General features: G+C 38.0%; 1 protein-coding gene across 1 annotated transcript in view; it reads right to left on the reverse strand.

Annotated features, from left to right (window-relative positions):
* shtn1 (shootin 1) overlaps positions 1-16,575 on the reverse strand; it is a 40,656-nt gene extending 24,081 nt beyond the window's left edge. Inside the window, 5 exon segments of the mRNA XM_028469270.1 lie at positions 3,595-3,636; positions 3,639-3,692; positions 14,594-14,654; positions 15,205-15,240; positions 16,521-16,575. Coding sequence (XP_028325071.1) covers positions 3,595-3,636; positions 3,639-3,692; positions 14,594-14,596 — 99 coding nt within the window. The 5' untranslated portion in view covers positions 14,597-14,654; positions 15,205-15,240; positions 16,521-16,575.
* Between the last annotated feature and the right edge of the window lie 4,828 nt (positions 16,576-21,403).

Below are 21,403 nucleotides of genomic sequence, written 5' to 3' on the forward strand. Positions count from 1 at the left end.
ATCATGTCATAATCATGTTATTTGAGTTCAGATAATTGACTTTTGTTGAGAATGTATTTGTAATTGAGTTTCAGAGGAAAAATAATAGTTGCTGTTTTAATTGTAATTGAAAAAATGCAGGTCACAGAAATTGTAATTGAGTTGTAATTGAACTCGGATAATTGAAGACGTAATTGTAATTGAAAAATGTAATTGATCCCAACCCAGATACATCTTCAATTATTCAAGTTCAATGAAAACATTTTTCCAATTACAATTATATAATGTTCCTCCCAAAAGTCAATTACAATTACGTTCTCAATTACTGAAGTTCAGTAACAAATATTCCCAATTACTGATCCTTTAATAAACAACCTAACCTTCCTCTTGTGTTAGCTTTCTGTTAGCATCTCTAATGCTAACGGGTCAGTTTGACCTATGTCTATAATCAGCTGTAAAATACACTAATAAATATTATCTATCATTAGTTGATCACCTATTGATTTCCTTGTTAGGATTCATAATCAATAAATATAATGATATTAATATTTATAGTATGGGTGTCTGAACCTTTTTTAATGTCACTATATCTATAGATTTATATTTATTTAAACATGTTGAAATGATGGTGACGCAAAGTGACAAATAGTGGGAAACATTGATCTGAAACATAATCTAATAATTGTTAACTATGTATGATTTTCTATAATGTCCATGCTGATTACAATTACAAAGTCAATTATCTGAACTCAATTAGAAATAAATTGATTACAACAGCAACAGATTTATTTAAATTACAATTAAAAATATAATCACATCATTAATGTAATTAGTTGTGAATTACGCATTTACAATACTAATTGAACACAACCCTGGATGTGTGTGATACATATATATACATATATATATACAGTATATATATATATAAATCATATATATTACAACTAATCCCAATTACCGAGCCTTTAATAAATAACCTTTATTAAACGTAGCCTTCCTATTCAAGTATATGATTAGTTGTAATATATATAGTATAAACAGGATGTTTCCTGTTAACAGCTTTATTTAAAGGAAGAGGCTCAAACACTTTTATAACATCAAGTTCTTCTCACCACAAACTCAAATGTAACAATACGTGGGTGAACTCTACTGTCATTTCCACTGCTGCTCCAAAAGTCCATAACGTTCCTTCATTAGTTTGTAATGTTGCACGTAGGAGTAACAACTGAGCTGGACTTCTCTAGACTTTTAAAAGAAGAAAAAAGACCCTAAATATGCAAAGACAATAAAACTTAATGTTTAATCTGCTGAGTCACATTAGGAGAACCTGTAAACCATGAATCCAGGTTTGATCTGCAGGTATTTCTCATGACATGTCAAATAATGAAGAATGTAAGGACATTTGGGTATAGGGAAAAAAAAACTTAATTCCCAAAGAATTACAGAAATATACACAAAAATTACTAAAAAGCTTTAAAATAACATCAAATATTCACAAAATGACTCCAAAAGCACAACCTCCTCCAGAAAAGGGGCAACAAAAACAGCACAAAATGACTCACAAAATACAAAACAACAACAGAAATGACTTCAACAACAGAAAAAAATTACATAAAAATACATGAAAATGACTCCAAAACCACCCAAAGCAATCACAAAAATACACAAATCAACTCCAAAATCAAAATAACCGTGTGTAAACGTACCAACGCGTACGTGGAACGGTCGTATTCCAAGACGTGACACTAAGGCTTGTTCTAAGCAGAGGTTAAGACGGATCATGGAGTGAAAACAGTGATGTAGAAAGAGCAGGGAGGAGAGATTCAAGGTAGAAATGGTGAGAGTGAGTATATTGTGTTAATTATGTTGTGTAATCAATCCAGTCTGGTGACCAGTGTAAAGCTTAGCTATAATGGTGGTGTCTGTGGACAGAGGGAAGGAGTGAGTGGTAAAACCTAAAACAGGTATTTCGGATCAACGTGTCTAAAGTTAAGCCCAGTACCAGTTTTATCCACACTCTAAGACATGTCAGTGCATCGTACACCAATGTATGTGTAACTGAGGGTTTCCACTGGATACGTCTCCGCTGTCCGCCGTCCGGTAATCCACACCGGTTGCGTTTTGAGTGCGCCACGGTGCACTCTGATTGAACGACTGTGACGTCACGAGACAGAGCAGTTCTCACGATATTTATATAATCACGTGAGAATGCAGTTAAATGTATGTGTTATAAATGCAACAATAAACAGATAAACAGGTCAGTGTTCCTAACGAAGGAGAACAAGAAGGTTGGACTCTCTGGATTTGTCATTTTTATCAACAACCAACAGAGAAGAGATAAAACTGTAAAACCAGTAAAACATGAACTAAATCAAAGTTGCTGCAGTTTACAGTGAGTTACAGTATGAGAGGAATCAATATAGTGGATGTGATTTTGTATTTACACATTATGACGTTTTGGTGATGTAGTTACTTGAAATATATATGAAGTGTTTATTTTGAAAAGTAACCCGATATTTTATTGTGGAATACGTGCTTAATTTCCTGTTTAGCTTCAAATGCTCTGTGCTGTTTGATGGGTCGTGCTCCAGTGTCCACCAGAAATAGAAGTCCTGTGTATATCTGGTGGAGGGCACCGGACTACCACATCTGGGAAGGAGCAGACACGCAGCACAGCAGACCCAGTGGAAATTAACACCTAGAATAAAGTAAAGACCTATCAGCTCCGGTGACGCAGCGGTGACGTAACGTAGCGGAGCCGCATCCAGCGGAAATTGGGGGTAAGAACCGCTACTGCAAACCCAGGCGCTGCCCCGGACCCGAAGATGCAGCCAGGCTAGCAGAAAGAGCAGGGGCCAGGGAGCCCAGGCCACCCCCCCCCCACGGCCGAGCAGCCCCCCAGACGCCAAGCCGAGAGGCAGCCACCACTCTCCACACACACACCCGAGAAAGCACCAAGGAGCCGAGGACACAGCGCACCCTGCCACCGACCTTAACCCCTAACCCCAACGCCCCTCACCAACATACACCCGCACCACCCCCATCCCTGCACCCAACCCCCAAGGTGAGGGCCCAGAGAGCCCCCCACCCGAGACCACAGCAGAGGAGCCAAGGCCCACGCCCAGCAGACGGCCAGAGCTGCGCCGAACGAGGAGCCGGCGGGCCCAGAGCCAGCAGGGACCGGACCTCAAGCCAGAAGTACCCGGAATAGAAGCAGCACCGGGAGCAGCCTGCCCAGGGACGACGACCACACCCCCGGCCTTCTAAGGCAAGAAGGGACACTGCATGACACTCCACCGGGCCCCAGGCGCACTGACCGAGCCCCCCAGAGCGCCCCAGGTCACCTTTTTTCAATGCCGTCAGCGCGGTCCAGCCAGGACTCAAGGCTATTGAAAATGACCTGAATCAAAAACCACTTGTCAATCATCACTGGCTCCCACAGCCAGTCGTTCAAGGCTATGTCATCTATTTCTATAATACTGCCTCTTTAAAGGTTTGTCTCAGATTGAAGGCGGAGCTTAGAAACAATGTGTAAAGTAGGAGCAGAGGAAGGTGATGTTTTAAATGCATCATAAGCATTAGAAACATTAGAAACACTGAACAAAGTGTGTATACCTTGGAGGCCAGAGCTTCAGCACTTTCTCTACACATTCTCTCTCCACCTCCAGGTTTTCCTGCATCACATCGATCTCTTCAATCAACCATCTGAGAGACTTGTTCAGAAACACACAAAAACAACACAATAACTCACATTTAGAAACATTTTCATACTTAATAATCTTTCCTATGTTTAGTATTTAAAAGTTCTCTCCAATGTCACCATGGCTGGATACAATATTTAACTATGATAGTTAACAAAGAACACATCTAATCAAGTGATCTGATCCTATCTATCTAATATCTAGAACACACATGTGCAGAGTCCGGCCCCAGGGCCAATTGTGGACCATGAAATCAATAATATGACCGCAGCAAAAAAGTACATATTAAAATAACTGTTAGTGTTAACATGTTATTAAATTGTAGCACATGAATCTAGACATGTTTAATATTCCAGAAAGTTTTTTTTCTTCCAGACAGATGTGGTTTTTACATATGAAAAGAAGAGTGATTTTAATATTATTATTATCATTATTATGATTAATAATAATTAAAACTTGTTTAGATTTATTAGTGTCCTGCGTGAATAATGAGAAGTGTGTCATTGGCAATAAGAAATTAATAAAATAGTTTATTTGCATTTGATGTTAATGGTTCAAACATTCCCTGTACCCAGGACCCAAAATGTGGTGCTACGGCCCTGGTCCAGAGCCCTCCACCACATACTCAGACCTTCTATTTATGACGGAACAACGAGCAGTGAAATAAACATGAATCAGAACCAGATAAAATTTAAAGGAACAAAAGCAACAGAGGTGAACCTTTAAAGCAGACATAGGCAACTGGTGGTCCGGGGGCCACATGTGGCCCTCAGTCTAATTTTTTGCAGTGTCCAAAAAAATTCCCCAAAAATTGCAACTTAAGAAAAGTACACATATGCAAAAAAAGTACACAAAAACACACAGAAATGTTCAAAAATACACAAAATGACTCGTAAAACATAAAATGACAACAAAGACAACAACCACTTAAACAAAATGACTACAAAAATATACAACAGAATAGCTCCAAAGACACCCAAACTGTTAACAAAATTACACAAAATGACAGAAAAACACAAAAAACAACAACAAAAATACAGAAAGTGACAGAAAATTACACAAAAGTACACTAAAAACACAAAAACACACAAAATGACATCAAACATCAAATCCAAAGACAACAAAAAGACATTGTCATTATTATAATGCTGTCATGATTGTTGATCATGTTTTATAAAATAAGAAAACAAAGATCCTGGACTCATTTATCAACCGTGAAAACATTCCCACAAACCATTTATTAGACCAAACGGACTCATGACTCAGCAAAACCTCCGTCAGATGAAACGGTCTCAGGCCGATAAACACAGCATGCCGTTTTATTTTGAAGGAACCGGAAGTACACATGGCAAAATAAGTTGAAAAGCTCTTTTATCCTCTTATTTTTTTAAAGTTAAGATACATCAACATATTGTTTAATTAAAAGATACATAGTTAAATGAAACAATATATCATAACTGTCACAATTTGTAGTTGCGTTGTGCAGGACCCAAACACAGAGACAAGTAGGGGAAGCAGGCAAGGATAACTTTTATAATACTAGTCCATTTTTAATTCTCAAGGCAACAAAACAAAACCAAAAATGGCCCAAGGAGGCACGAGGAACCCACGGAGCAGGAGACCAAAACATAGAAGCACACGAGAGTAACTTTAACAACGAACCAGCAGCCATTCTCTGTCCCAACACTCAGATATATGGAACGGGTCACACCTGGGTGGAGACATGAGGGAGCTTTTTTTTTTCTAAATTATTAACATGAGGGAGCTAATCACTGACAATCCAAACACACTGACATCACTGGGAGGTGGAGCCACGAGCAGGAATACCAGGAAACACAAAGGCAAGAGTTGACACAAAAGGCCTATAGTACAGAGCTAGATAATCATATCCTGGATTTATCTCCGTTAGCTTCACCTAAACAAACGTTCTCCTTCAGACAGACGCTGTCCTACCAATATAGATTACAACTCTCTAAATTACCAGGTGATTCCAGTCTGGCTACGAGCGCACTCTAGTGACAAGCGGAGGAGATTACAGTGTCAGACCAATCACAATCACACGGAGAATAATTTATGTCACAATTGAGAAATAATTCTTTAAAATATGAAGAATTGAAATTCATAATTCAGACCAAAAACAAACTGTTGCTGCAGTAAAATCAGGAAGTAATTAATGCAGGAATTGATGAGTGTTAATGAATAAATTAGTGAGATTATAAACAGAGAATAAACAGACACTCTTTTATGTTGTCTGTCTCTGATGCTGCGTTCATACAGGTCAGTCTACATCAGAATATATTTATATTTATATTTATTTTATATATGGGGGGTATTTGATCAAAGTGTTCTCAGTAGAACCAGGCTTATGGTTTAAACCTGGTTCAGCTAAGTCCATGACCATGCTGGCTTTAACCATTCCATCAAACTCTCTTCAGCTTGGAGCTCCCCAGATCAGCCAATCAGCTGACAGTGTTTAGATTAAGTGAACGTCCTCATCAGACCCACGAGATCGATCACAGATTTAATGATTAGAGAGTGACGGCGCATGCGCTACAGTTTTTACAAGGAATGAGAAGCCAATAAGAACCAATGCTGAGACCAACAGGATGTGACATCATCTGTTACTGAGCAGTGGAAATAAATGTACACATTAAAAAAAAAGGACCGACTGTGGCTTGAACATTTTAAAAGTAATAAATGGTTAAAGAAGGTGTTATTTAGTCAACTTATCATAGAAAATAACTGATCATTCATTCTCAGGCTCTGCTGCACAAAAACGCATGTGGGTCAGACTCACGCCACAAAGCGTTCACACTGGAGTCTGATACAGGTCACATTTTAAATGGTCATGTGAACGGACAAACAAAAAATCAGATCTGAGCATTAAGGCTTTCAGTGTGAACACAGTGTGTGTCACCCGGGGCGGGGGAAGGGGGGAGGTCTATGCTTGTTTTTACAGGGTATTAAATCTCTTCTGTTGCTTAATTCATGTTATGTTTTGACCAAACACAAGCACAGATATGTCATTTAGTCTGGGGGTCCCCAACCCTCGGGCTCCGGACTGGTACCGGTCCGTGAGGCATTTGTTATCGGGCTGAACAGAAAGAAAAAATAATTTATAGAATTTCCAATGTATCAATTGTTAGAGTTTCATTTTGAAAAACGACTGGATTCTCTCCAACTTAACTTCACCTGTGCCCCTTGCCACATATCACGTATGACGTAATGATGTAACGACGTAACACGTACTAGATACAAATTGCGGCTGCAGCTGGACCTTTTATTCAGAGTATCAGACACGCCAAAGCCCAGAAACTAGTAAAAATTAGCAAAAAACAACAAAAGGCCAACTGAGGAACCAGAAGAGGAACCTACAACCACCAGAAAACCGACAACACCAGGAGTCCTACTTAAAATATGGGTTTATCGCAACAAGTGACTCTCACGCACCAAGTCGCTGTGTATAATATGTGGCGACAAGCTGGCAAACGAGGCAATGAAGCCTTCAAGCTGTTTCGGCTCATGGAGACTCGACACCCCAGATTAAAAGATAAGCCTTTGGAGTTTTTGAAAGTAAAAAACAAGAGCAAGAAAAACAGAAGCAGTTACTGAGGGCCACCACATCATTAAATGTGAGTGCACTGAGAGCATCATACTTAGCGGCTAGCCGCATTGCTAAGGCAAAGAAACCTTTCACGACTGAGTTTGAGCACTTCCCAGCCACAAAACACCCACGAATTGCAAAGGAATGGATCCGTGAACGTTCGTCTGTGTAACAAGAGGATCAGCTGCTGAAGATCACAAATGATGGCGACCTTAAACGTACGTTTGAGAAAACAACTCTACTGATCCTCTGGATGAAAATCAAGCCAGAATATTCTGACATCGCCATAAGAGCACTGAAAAGATGCAGCAGATTACGGTACTAGGGAAAATGTAACAATACATAATCAGGAAATGTTCCTCGTTCTTATTTAGGCTATTTTTTTTGGACAAATTCACCACAAACTAACAACACTATTGCTCAATAAAATACTATATTTTCTTGTAATTTATTGAAAGGATTATTTTATGCTGTAGAGGACATTTTAACACACTTATGACAGTAGGAGACAATAATTAGCTACATTTCACAAAGTTGACTGTATTACTTCCTAATGAAGTAATTACATAAAAGTTTTACTTAATTCCACTCATTGTTTTCACCTTGAAGATTAAAGGAACCAATATTTGAGACACGTTTAGGGATTTATGGGAAGTCCACTGTTCCACAAATAAAAAAGCATCTGAAATTATTAAGAAAGTACTTATGATATAAAGAGGGGGTACATTATTTGATTTTTAAAAAAATGAAAGAGGTACACAGGATAAAAAAGATTGAGAAGCACTGTCCTAACATGTACATTCTGCCCGTACCATTTTTATTCACTGAAACACGTATAGCGTCGCTTAGTTTTCAAAAAGCCACACGCATAAAACCTGTAGCTAGCTAGCGGGCACACGCTAACGGTCCCTCTATGAGGTGAAGTGGCTACTCTCACACACGTGTCCATCGCTTTCTAGTCTCGGTTCTCGGTATCGCCCACGTGCTCGACATCACTTTCTGGGAGCTCCAATGTATTGAAGAGGGCGGGTGTTTCAGGAACCAATAGACAATCACAGATATTTCTTTTCTTTTTCATTGGTCAACTTAAACATCAACATTTTCCAGGCCAGAACCAATCAGAGGCCATGGTGGGCGGGTCATCCTGCGGTAACTTTGGATGCATAAAGATATCTGAAAAAGAGGTAAATTGAAGAATAGACATATATTGAGTTTGGACATGTATTGATCAGCCTCATTGTGCCACATGGGTTAGCTAACAAGGACTGCATGTGCATAGTTACGAGTGCTATACCCCTTTTGTTTATATTGCTATTTTAAAGTTGACCAATCAAAAAGAAGAGTAGCAGCAACTGTCTATTGGCTCCCGAAACACCCGCCCTTTGACACAGGGGGCCCGCCCTTTTCAAATTAAATCAAAGCTAATCAATCTTTATTTATAAAAAGTGCTTTTCATACAAAGAAATGCAGCTCAAAGTGTTTTTACAAAGTAAACCGCAGTTCAAACCACACACGTGCTTACACGTGCGTAAGAGTAGCCACTTTATAAAGCGCGTTCCTGCTCGCTAACTACGGGTTTTATGTTTTCATGAGTGAAACTAATGCAACGCCATAAACACGCTCATTCTCGCACATGCGCAATTCTGTTGTGTTTCCTTGTCCCACGAGGTTTACGTTTGAACGTCACTTCCTATCTGTGGTCCCACTTCCTGTTTTTGGTCGAGGTTTTCTTTCTCACGTCATAAAAACCGCTCCAGGTGAACAGAGACCCAAACTATACAGAGGACCAGACCAGAGCTTTAACACCACCACAAACAGACCAACTATCAGAGGAAACCAAGCCTAGTGAGGACCAAAGAGGACTATGTGAAAGAACCTTGGTCACTGTAGAAAAATGGAGTCAGACTTTGAGAGGAAGAAATGAATGTGCTGTGGTATCTGGTGAAGTTTTGTGAGGCTTCCCTTCAGTAGCTGGGTTTCCATTACAGATTTTTGCAAAATAAAAACAATATTTTTAAATGTCGACAAGGTATAATTGCAATTTGAACATGTTTGCACATTTCCAAAGGTAACGCAGCTCGTGACTCCAAGCAGCAGCTCAATGAACACGTGCACACACACACACACACACACACACACGTGCACGTTGATCCGTTTGCTCCACACCACGTCAGTCATCCAATAGCACTTGGCTGCCATGTTTCATCTTCAACCTCTCGTCTGTTCATATCCATTATGTTGTGTCTACACTCAGGACGTGACCAAGGACGCCTTGAACTAAATGGCATGTTAATTATAATTAGTAAATAAACAGAGCCAGAGTGTCAGAGAGTGTCACAGAGTGAGAGCAGCAGTGACGGCTCACTGATTGCAGCCCCCCATCTATCTGCAGCCCCCCCCCCCCCCCCCCCCCCACTCACACAGACAGTGATTAGCAGTGTGCCGACGGGCTGCATAATGCTATCAGCGCTGAATTAAAGCGCATGTGAAGCCTTGATGAGGGGGGCCGATGCCTTTGTGGTGTTATCATTAGAACACAATGGTCATGTTGTCATCAACCTTGCCATCGCCAATTGAAAAGGCATGATTGTGTGTCTCCCTCCCACGCCCCCACCCCCACCTCCACCCAGCGGCCCCGCCCCCACACGGTCGCCTCTGAATAGAAGCAATTTCTAAGAGTGATGAAATCACCTAACAGGTCCTAATATGCAGCTGCTTGGCACTACGTTAATGCACCACACACACACACACACACACACACACACGCACACACACACACACACACACACACACACACAAAGCCTGACAACTGCTGCCATCACAGAGATGAACTGTTTACCTCCGTCGTTTGACACCAGCTTCACATCCTGACGTTTCCAACGAGGCCAGAACCAAGATGAAAATTTAGAAAAAAATACTGTGAACGCTGGGAAACCTGGACCAGCTTCATCACATCTAACACAAACACACAGAGGCATGTTTCATTCTTTCACTGTGAAAAGGCCATTAAAGCGTCTTTACCTTAACCCAGGGTTAGGGTCAATTACATTATTAAATTACAATTAAGTCTTAACCTCTTAACATCCAGCCACTTTTCTCTGAAAATCACATACCAATGACAAATAATGTTTTTCTAAGCTTCTACATGACCTACATGGCTGATTATTGTTTAGACTGAAGTAGGACCCTTAGTGGTTACAGATGACAATAAATCATGTTTTAAATTAAAAAGAGATTTACATCAAGTATAAAGCCAATTCTCATCATCGAAGGCTATAAAAGCAGAAACAATTGAACTAATGTATGAACATCAACTGCAGCAAGTTTGGTGATAATAATAAACATTAGGCCAAAGATAAACATGTTTTTGTACAAAAAAGATCAGGCTGAAGCTCATTTTGCCACAACTGTGCCAAAGTTTTCCACAAGTTTGGAAACAAGTGTGTAACTGTAATATGTCAGTCAAATTGATTCCAATCATTATTAGTCTTATGTTGACCACTAGGTGTTTCAATTTGGCTTGAAATAAACATATCCATTTTTATTCAGGTTTCTGCTGTGTCATGCATAATGCTATTTTTGGTTCCACTCTTTGATGCCGTTACGCATGGCTCTTATTCAGCAATGCTTTGACCAATCAGAATGCTTGTAAAGATCAAGAACCTGTAGAAATTGGTGATATCAAACACTATGGGAGTGGCTTTAGCCCTGGCCAATCCGAGCTGGATAGCATGAGCACTATGCACCTCATTGGACAGAATTCTTGACTGAGAAATGGCTGGTTATCTGTAATGGCGGTATCTGACTACACCATTTAGATTCATCAAAATATGGAGTTTTATGCACATGGGAGCAATGTTTGATCAGAAACAACAAAGGTAAGACACCATTGGTCATCATTGCTGACTTTTTCACTGTGTATTTTGATTTTGATTTTGTGGCGTTGTTTTGGTACGTAACATACCCGACCTGTATATCAGTGGATTCAGCTCAGCCTGTAGTTTCATGTAGTCACTTATTATAGAGATCTGTGTTTATTATGTGACTCACAACAGTGGAAAAGGCAGAGTTTGCAGAGTTGTTGACTTTTCCCTTTTTGAACATAATGTCCTGGTGTGTGTGCTGTGGTCTTTGATTCTGAATGTGGGTACATTGTTAGGCTTCCTAATCAATAAATATATTGGTATTAATAATTCCTCAAGTGACTAACGGCTAAACTTGATATGAAACGTATTTTAATAATGTTTTACTACATAGGTCTATGTGTAAGATATAGAACAATAACATGGATTTACAGTTTTTATAAAATGTTCAATTCCAATTACAAAGTCAATTATCTGAACTCAATTACAATTTCAATTCTGATTATGTGATAAATGTAATTAATCACCAATTGCGTGATTACAATCATAATAGACCCAACCCTATAACATAACTCCAGCTGAAATAACGATGACACACAGGTTTCTATTTTTAAGGTCAAACTTTTTTCTATATCTTCTTTGTTCACTTAACCAACATTACATCGGTCACAGAATTCATCACTACACCTGTCAGTGTTTCATTACCAATGAAAATGTGCTAAATATAAACAGTTCAATAAAAGCATGTAATGGAAACACCCAAATTAATTATTTAAAATATGAATCAAAAGTTTTTACGCTTTCATGAGAAGGTTTTTCAGATGATCAAGTAGTGCTGGGATTTTAACGCATTAATTGTGATTGATTAATTACCAAAAACTTTAATGGCCTTTATTAAATATCACCTTTCTCACCAACTTCCTGTTTCTTGTGACCCTCCCTGCACCCACTCAGCATCAGAATTAGCCTAATGGGCTAACAGAGCTTAACAGCAGAAACGAGTCATGGCTGAGTAGTTAGGTGTTGGAACACAAGGCAAATTTATTTGTATAGCGCATTTCCTTCACAAGGCAACTCAATGTGCTTTACATGATAAAACATTCAACAGTTTAAAATCAATAAGAACATTTAAAATCATCAGTAAAATCAATTAAAATCATCAACAAACACATGATATCATCAACATGACCATAAATCTCTCTCAATCATATACAGTAGAGAAAAAAGTTCCTTTAACTTTGATTTAAAAATGTTCATGTGATGCTGACTTCAGCTCTGCTGCAGTTTGTTCCACTTCTTTGCAGCATAACAACTAAACACAGCATCACCATGGTTACTGTGAGCTCTGGGCTCCACTATCTGACCTGTGTCCATAGATCTCAGAGACCTGCTGGGTTCATACCTGACTAACATCTCACTGATGTATTCTGGACCAAACCCATTCACACATTTATAACCAGCAGCAGAACTTTACAGTCTCCTCTGAGGCTGACTGGGAGCCAGTGTAAAGACTTTAAAACTGGACTAATGTGTTCTGACCTCTTTGTTCTGGTTCAGACCTGAGCTGCAGCGTTCTGAACCAGCTGTAGATGTTTGATGAAGACCATTACAATAGTCCAGTCTGCTGGAGATAAAGCATGGACCAGTTTCTCCTGATCTTTCTGAGTCATTAAACCTTTCACTCTGGAGATGTTCTTTAGGTGGTAGAAGATGTTTTTGTGATAGATTTGATCTGATGCTGAATGTCAGATCTGAGTCAATCAGAACATCAAGGTTTTTGACTTGGTCTTTATCTTCTAAAGATCCAGACTCAGATAATTGCTGACAGCAGTCCTCTTTTCATTGTTACCAAAGACAATCACCTCCATCTTTTCATGGTTTAGTTGAAGGAAGTTTTCACTCATCCAGCAGTTTACTTTTTCTAAGCAGTCACACAACACCTCAATGGGACCATAGTCATCTGGGTTCAGTGATAGATATAGTTGTGTATCATCTGCGTAGCTCTGATAATCAACCTTACAGTTGTGTAAAATGTGTCCTAAAGGAAGCATATAAAGGCTAAACAGAAGAGGTCCAAGAACAGATCCCTGAGGAACCCCACAGGACATTGGTAATCTGTCAGATTCAAAGTTTACAATGTTTACAAAATAACTTTGATCCTCCAAGTAGAACTTATACCATTGCATTACTTTAACATTTAGTCCAACCCATGTTTACAATCTGTGCAACAAAATTGTATGATCTACAGTGTCAAATGCAGACTTAGATCCAACAGAATGAGAACAGATACTTTTCCTGAATCAGTGTTCAACCTTATGTCATTGATCACTTTGAACAGATCAGTTTCTGTGTGTGATGAGAACCAAAACCTGACTGAAATGTATCAAATATTTTGTTGAATGTTAAGAATTGACTCAGTTGGTTGAAGACCACCTTCTCAATGATCTTGGCCATGAATGGAAGGTTCTGATTGGTCTATAGTTAGCCAGTATAGAGGCATCCAGTGTTCTCTTTTTAACAGAGGTTTAACAGCAGCTACTTTCAGGGATTTTGGTACGGTGCCTGATTGGAATGATCAGTTAATTATCTGACACTAATCAGTGATAATTGACTTTACAACAGTTTTAAAAAAGTTTGAGGGTATTGTGTCAAGGCAACACGTTGATGGATTCAGCTGCTGAACAGTTTCCTCTATTGTTTTTGGGTTCACTGTAATAAACTCTAACATTGTAGTTGACTCCTCCCTCAGCGGTTGAAGCTGTCCAACCTTTTTGTTATTTTGCTGGTTTGTTCTGATGTTTGACCTTATTGATTGTATTTTTTCATTGTAATATACAGTAAATTGTGAGCTTTTCAATTACAGAAAACAACGTGCGAGAGTTGTTGACATTTTTAGCCATAAGTTCAGAAAAGTATTGCTGCCTCCCTTTGAACAAGCCATCTTTGAATTTATGTAGACATACAGTTCTAGATGAATTTGGAGTTTTGTTGATCTCCATTTACGCTCAGCTCTTCTACAGTCAGATTTCAGATTCTGCATTATCTCAGTTCTCCTCCAAGGTGTTTTTCTGTGTGTTTGGTTTTCTCTTAGTTTTGATTGGAGCCACCACATCTATGACATTACAGACTTTTGTATTTAGTTTATGCCTCCAAGGTATAACATAGTTATGAAAAGTGCTTTCAATGTGTTTTTTTTTAAAATAAAAAGGTACATATATTTTAATACATTAAACACATTTTTTGTGATATACATTTAAACTACAGGTACCCTTTAAATAGTTCTGCTTTGTTCCACTTTTAGGAGCGTCATTCTTTTCACTCATGAATTCACATCAGAAACTGTGTGTTTTTATATCATTACATCACACAGAGTTCATGTTTACTTCCTGGTTAGTGACACTAATGAATGCTGTGATGTGATTGGCTGGTTAGTGAGGATCACCTACCATGTTGGAACTGGTTCAACTTCCTCATGGCCTCGTCTCTCTCCTCCTCCACTCTTTTATGCTTTCACAAAAAAAAAAGAGCGGAAAGCTGCAATTAACACATGAATCAGCCCTAAAACACATTTTTTGGCATTTTTCAATATATAAAGTTTTGTCCTTTTTTTGCAAATTATTTTTAACAATTTCATTAAATGTTTGTCTTTTTCTTCAATTTTGGCCACTTGTCATCCCAAAGGTTAACTTTTGCCCAATGAATAACACTTGTTTCCCACATTTAAGCTACTCTTTGCCATTAAATACCACCTGTTTCCTCTATATTTACCCATTTTTTGTCCACTCTTGACTGCTTTTTTTTGTCTATCTGTTACCATGTCTCTCTCTCCACTCGTAGATGGCCAGTCCACGCCGTCTCTAACTTTACATTTTGTTGATTATTCTCACAACAGAATCGTGTGAAAACATTTAGAATCAATCTTTAGAACCAATCCACTGGATGAACAATCAGCTCTAATCCAATGTGCTCAGATAGTTTTTACACGTGCACACTAGACACGAGCGTGCACAAGGAGTGTGTGTGTGTGTGTGTGTGTGATGTTGTTGTGAACACTTACCTCCATAGTTTGTGTTTTCCTGCTCCTTCTCTTGCTCTGTGAGGATCAGACGATTCCATGAGGCCATGTTCAACATGTGATGAATGAGTGGATAAATGACTGAGTGCGTGTGTGTGCGACTCACTCAGCGTGGCCGTCATGTGACTCTGAGTGAGGCATCCAATAATAAAGTGACAGATCTCTAACCATGAGTTTCTTCTTCAGCCGTGGATTAGAACAATGGTTCTCAACTGTTCTTACCCTGGGACCCATATTTTGCCACGGTCATTAAATCGTAAACCACTTTTTTTTAGAATTCAACCAACCAAAACATATTTATAATTTTTTTTTTTTTAACAAATCTATAAATGTTCCTGTGCAACATGCATTTCAAGCCTGTCCAAAGTTTTTTTTCAAAATAAAATAATATTTACTTTGACCAGCTGACCCACCCAGTACAGGTCTGCGACCTACTTTAGGGTACCGACCCACCAGTTGAGAATCACTGGATTAGAACACATTTACAGCCAATCAGGAGCTTTATTCTCCTGTTAGCATCCTGTTAGCATCCATAACCTTTAGCATAGAAATATACAAACTGGACTTTCCCCAGTATGTCACAATGCCCACAGACACACACACTAAGGTTGATTTATTCCACGTGTTCCTTGTTCAAACTAAACTTCTGCTGCAGCTTTAATGTTGTCTTCTAGTCTAGACCAGAGTATACGAGACCAAGTCGGTGTAGTAAATGTCCCACTAACGTACTATACAGTCCAGGCTCAATGACTATATACTTACTATACTATCTACTATATACTACAGTATGATTATGATGGTGAGCGTTCCCACTGAAGTATAATTCCAAGTTTCCCAAGATGCATCTGGAACCTCCAGCATTAAAAACCTTGTTCACACTGAGGCTAAATAACTGTTGATTCTCCACCTTTACTTTGAAAGTTCTGAAAACATATGAAGTAAGAAAATGACCAAGTAGAATATCAACATGTGCTCATTTCATCCATAAAACTCACGTAGACACATTTCATTCACACATTTCACACATTTTCAGAGACCCTCCATTGGTCTACTGACTACACTTCCTGTTAACTTCAAAATAAGAGCCCTATTTACATGAGAGTTTAAAAATAAAACTAATGAAAGACAAGAAGAGATGCTTTTATTTTGAAAGGGGATGTTTGATTTTTATTGTCCTCATATAGTATACATCCTGGTATACTATTTTTAATTGTATCTAAACTCTTTAAACACGCTGTAAAACCAACTCAGTAACAATATTAACATGAGTCATGACGAGTTAAAGTAAAGAACTTTACCTGGGTCAGAGAACATGGTGCTCCATGGTGAGACGTTCCCTGTCCAAAGTTCAACAGGAAGTCATGTTGACGCTCCTTCAAAGTCAGAGTTTACAACCTTCCAACATCATTAGGAAATACGAGTGTGAACTTAAGTTATCACTTTTCTATACGTTAATGGTTTATGTAGGGTGTCTGAAACACTTAAACATTTTATTTGCTGATGACACTGACATTTTTTTGTTCTAGAGATGATGTCAGCTAGAAACACATAATTTAGAAATGTGCAAATTAAATATATGGTCATCAGGTTATTATCTATAGATCTGTTTAACAGTGGATTCACAGAACTTTGAATCCCTAAACCTCTTTAATGAAACTGAAACAACAAAAATACTAATGTAACTACAAAATTTGCATTTCCTGAAAAAAATGCAAGTGAGGATGCATGTGTTGGCCCGTGTTGCACTGGATTAGCTTAACATTAGCATTAACCTAGTGTTAGCATTAGACTAAGGTTAACATTAGCCTAACATTAGCTCTAGCTTAATGTTAGCATTAACATTAGCCTAATGTTATCATTAGCCTAGCATTAGTATTAAGCTAATGTTAGCATTAGCCGAACAATCGCATTAGCCTAGCAATAGCATTAGCCTAGCATTAACATTAACCTAGCATTAGCAATAGCTTAATCACATTAGCCTAGCGTTAGCATTAACCTAGCATTAGCATTACTCAAGCGTTAACATTTACTTAACATTAGTATCAACCTAGTGTTATCATTAGCTTAACATTAGTATTAGCTTTACGTTAGCATTAGCCTAGCATTAACACTACCCAAACAATTGAATCAGCCTAACGTTAGCATTAGCTTAGCGTTAGTATTAGCCTAACATTAACATTAACCTAGCATTAACCTAGCAACCGCATCAGCTTAGCAATAGCATTAGCATTAACCTAGTGTTAGAATTACCCTAGAGTTAACATTCATCTAGCACTAGCAACCAAGAAACAGCTTAATATTAGCAATTAGGTTGAAAAAAGTTGAAATTGGTTGAAAAAGAAGAAAAGTTGAAATCGGTTGAAAAAAGTTGTAAAAGTTGAAATAAGTAGAAAAAGTAGAAAAAAGCTGAAATATGTTGAGAATGTTGAAATTGGTTGAAAAAGTTGAAATTCGTTTCAAAAAGTTGAAATTGGTTGAAAAAGTTGAAATCGGTTGAAAAAGTTGAAAATCGGTTGACCCCAAGTTGCCATTTGTTGAACCGTTGGACCCCGTTGCACGCCGTTGCAATTGGTTGCCCCGTTGCCCTCGTTTGCCCCCCGTTGCCCTCGGTTGCCCCCGTTGCACTTTGTTGCCCCCCTGCCCTTGCGTGCCAGTTGCACTTCGTTGGCACCAGCTGAAAACAGTTGAAAAGGTTGAAAACATTGAATGGTTGGAGGTAGTAGCTGAACATTTTAAAGGTTTGAATCAGTTGAAGAATGTCAAGTGATGAAGGGGTTAAAAGTTCCAATGTTAGTGGATGGGAACAAAATGTTGGAACTTTCAATGTAAAATGTAAAAGTTTGATACCTGAAAATTGTTGAAATAGGTTGAAAATTGTGGGACGAGTTAGAGGATATGGAAGAAAAATAATAACATAATAAAGTACGACGATTACAATAGAGAGATTGTCTATGCATCCTCACAAACTAAAATAAATAAACCCCTCGGAGTCAGTATAATCTCACAGAACAATCATTCAATGGATGCCAGGATGTAGCAGGGGCGTCTTTGGTGTTCTGTACATTCAGTATTACATGTGGAGGAGGATGTATATTATTATCATCATAGGATATGATTATCTGATATAACGTTCTACAACTATAACTACATTATTTGCAGAAAATACAAGTGCAGAGGCAGGTGCTGACCTGCGTCATTGAATACTGCAATGGTATCAACCTAGCATTAACTTAGCATTAGCATAGCTAGCATTAACAACACTTGCTAGCATTAACATTAGCCTAACATCAGAGCTGCCAAGTTTGAGAAAATAACAATAGTGAGACTTTAGTGACCTGATGTTAAAAAAAGTCCTTTTTTAACATGACTTTGTTTTAACATTGATTTCTACCTTCAGAATGATGTCATCACCTCCATACCAGCAGCTCTCCCTGCACTGTGTCCTCCTAATGCTAGTTTTAATCAACCACAAATTACAAATAAAAACTAACAAGAATTAATACATTTATTTGTCAGTAAATCATTATAACCAACTGTCCATCATTTATCTGGGGACATGTCTCATGTTGTAGGTGTTTATCACAGATGTTGATGATGACAGAGGCTCCCACTTAAAACACTGTGGCCCAAGGCAGTGCTACCTTTACCTCAGCTCTCCTTGTCTGCAACAGAAAGACGTCATTAAAAAGATCATCATGTAAAACATTCAAACATCAAGTCATTTTTCATTGAATCAATGTCTATAGAAATACACTATTACATACAATAATAATCATAAGAACAGTTCAAATGAACATTAGATTAGACATTTGTTTCATTTACTATGTATTTATGATGATATAACCTACAAGTGTAATTCAGCTACTAGCAGTGATCATAACACTGCTAGTAGCTGAATAAGAGTTTTAATTCATTTAGTTCATGTCTAACATAGACATACACATGTAGGAGTGGGTGATATGGGAAAATCATATCACACAATTTATTCTTTGTAAAATCACAATCACAATATGATTTTTTTCATTCAAATTATTTTAACTATTTTAAAGTTATTCACCAATAAAACAAACCAATTAACTTACTTAAAACAATCGCCCTAAATGGAAAAAAGTAATAAAAGATCATTTAAGGTCATTATCAAATATTTTTTAAATTATATGTAAGTAATTTATCAAACTGGTTTTAAGTATAATTAACATCAAACTAAAGGTCTGACATGTTTTTATAGTCACATTGTCTTTTTACTTACTTACCTACTAAAGTAGTGTAGCATTAGCATTAGCATCACATGCTACATAACAAGGCATCATATCAGTCTAGTGATTTCTATTAGTTATTGAGGTAACACACTCATATTAATAAAATCATACTTTAAACAGTGTTTGAACGCCTCATTTCACACAGTTTATACAATCATATCGTTTATAAGATAAAACATTACTGCTTTGGTTACATTAGGCCTGGGATATGGACCAATATTCATATCTATATATTTTTACTCAAAGGTGTACTTCTGCCCTGTTTAAACGCTTAATAATTCTTTGGTGTCTGACTAGTAAATGGTGTGATTTGGCAGAGATAAAAACCTGTGGATGTGCTGTGTATGAATCACAGACATATGACAGACACGGCACCACAACAGACGCTTCTACAATCTCATGCTTTAATCCTTAACGTTCTAATATCGTCAGCAATATAACCAGTGAACAGTAGTTACATACAGTACCATCTCAGACAGAGTCAGAATCACAATCAACTTTATTGGCCAAGTAATGTATTGAATACACACAAGGAATTTGTCTTGGTGAACTGTGTCTACTAGAGACTTTCTTTCTGAAAGCATGTTGATGAGTCGGTGTGTGTTGTGTGAAGTGTGATGGCTCGTCAAGACCCGCCTTACGTTGCTTCTGATTGGTTTATTATTGTGTGATACTTGCCGTGGTTGGTTAGATTTAGGCACAAGGAGACATGGCTTGGTTATCTCGGTCAGTCAATCAGATTTACTAGAGCTACGGCAAGCCGTGAGGAGCAATGTTTATTATCATAAAAAAATAGAGTATTGAATGGGGAAATATAAGCGTGATAAATGTAAAGTGTGGCGTGAGAATGCGTCAAATTGCGTGACTGTCACACTTAAAGGGTGAGGCTTGGCAGCTCTGCTAACATCAGTTTAGCATTAACATCAGCCTAGCACTGGATTAGCATTTACCTATTATTAGCCTAGTCAATGAACCGTCAGTGAAATAATGCAGAAGGTAAGATGAAGTGTTTAAAAAGATTGAAAGATCTGAGAAAATCTAAATAAAAATGAAAAAAAGCTCAAGAAAGTTATAAAAGTTTGAAGGTTTGAGCTGAACATGTTGAAATCAGTTCAAGTAAATTATGTTGAAAATAGTAAATGTGGATGAAAAAATTAAAAATTTGAAAAAGTTTGTGTATATATATATAAAATCCAAACATATCAAATCCAAAACTTATCTCAGGTTTTGATCACAAACTTGTTGAAATCAGTTAAAAATGTGGGAGTAGTTATAGAATTAGAAGGTAGAGTAGAGTAGGCTAGGCAATTTTATCCAGATACACTTTTAAAGTTTTTGGTCTTTATGTTCTGACAGAAATTAAGATCTTGTGTTCTCTGAAAAGAAACAAACAAAATCCATCATCTGTAGCAGCTGTAAATCTGTAATAACTTCAACCAATGGAAAAAAAAAAACAAAGCATTTTTTAAAATAATCACGTCTCCCTGCTCGTTCTCGACCCCTCACATGCACAAGCTCACACTGAAAGTGCGTCATCGCTGACAGAGTTAAAACAGAGTTTTTGGTCACGTTTCTTAACATATATAATGATAAAGTTTGTTGTTTACTTACTGCTGAATGAGACATGAGACAACGATGTTTCTACACTATACATCAATGAGCTGAGCTCCTCTTCTGCAGCAGCTGTGAGCATGCATGTGAGTGAGATGGAGCACAGAGGGGAGGGGCGAAAGGGGGAAAGGCGGAGCCATTGGGGAGGCTACATTTAAAATCATGCTAGCTTTTGAAAATCACCTACCCTATCTCTAAACTATAACAAAGTATATGGATTACAATAATGTTCTACATCCTCACTAATAAACTGTGACTAATTAAAGTGTTTAATTCAACAAAATCATTGGATTCAATCAAAACGAGAGAAA

The sequence above is a fragment of the Gouania willdenowi genome, chromosome 15 (genome assembly GCF_900634775.1).
Source record: "Gouania willdenowi chromosome 15, fGouWil2.1, whole genome shotgun sequence".
NCBI lineage: Eukaryota > Metazoa > Chordata > Actinopteri > Blenniiformes > Gobiesocidae > Gouania > Gouania willdenowi.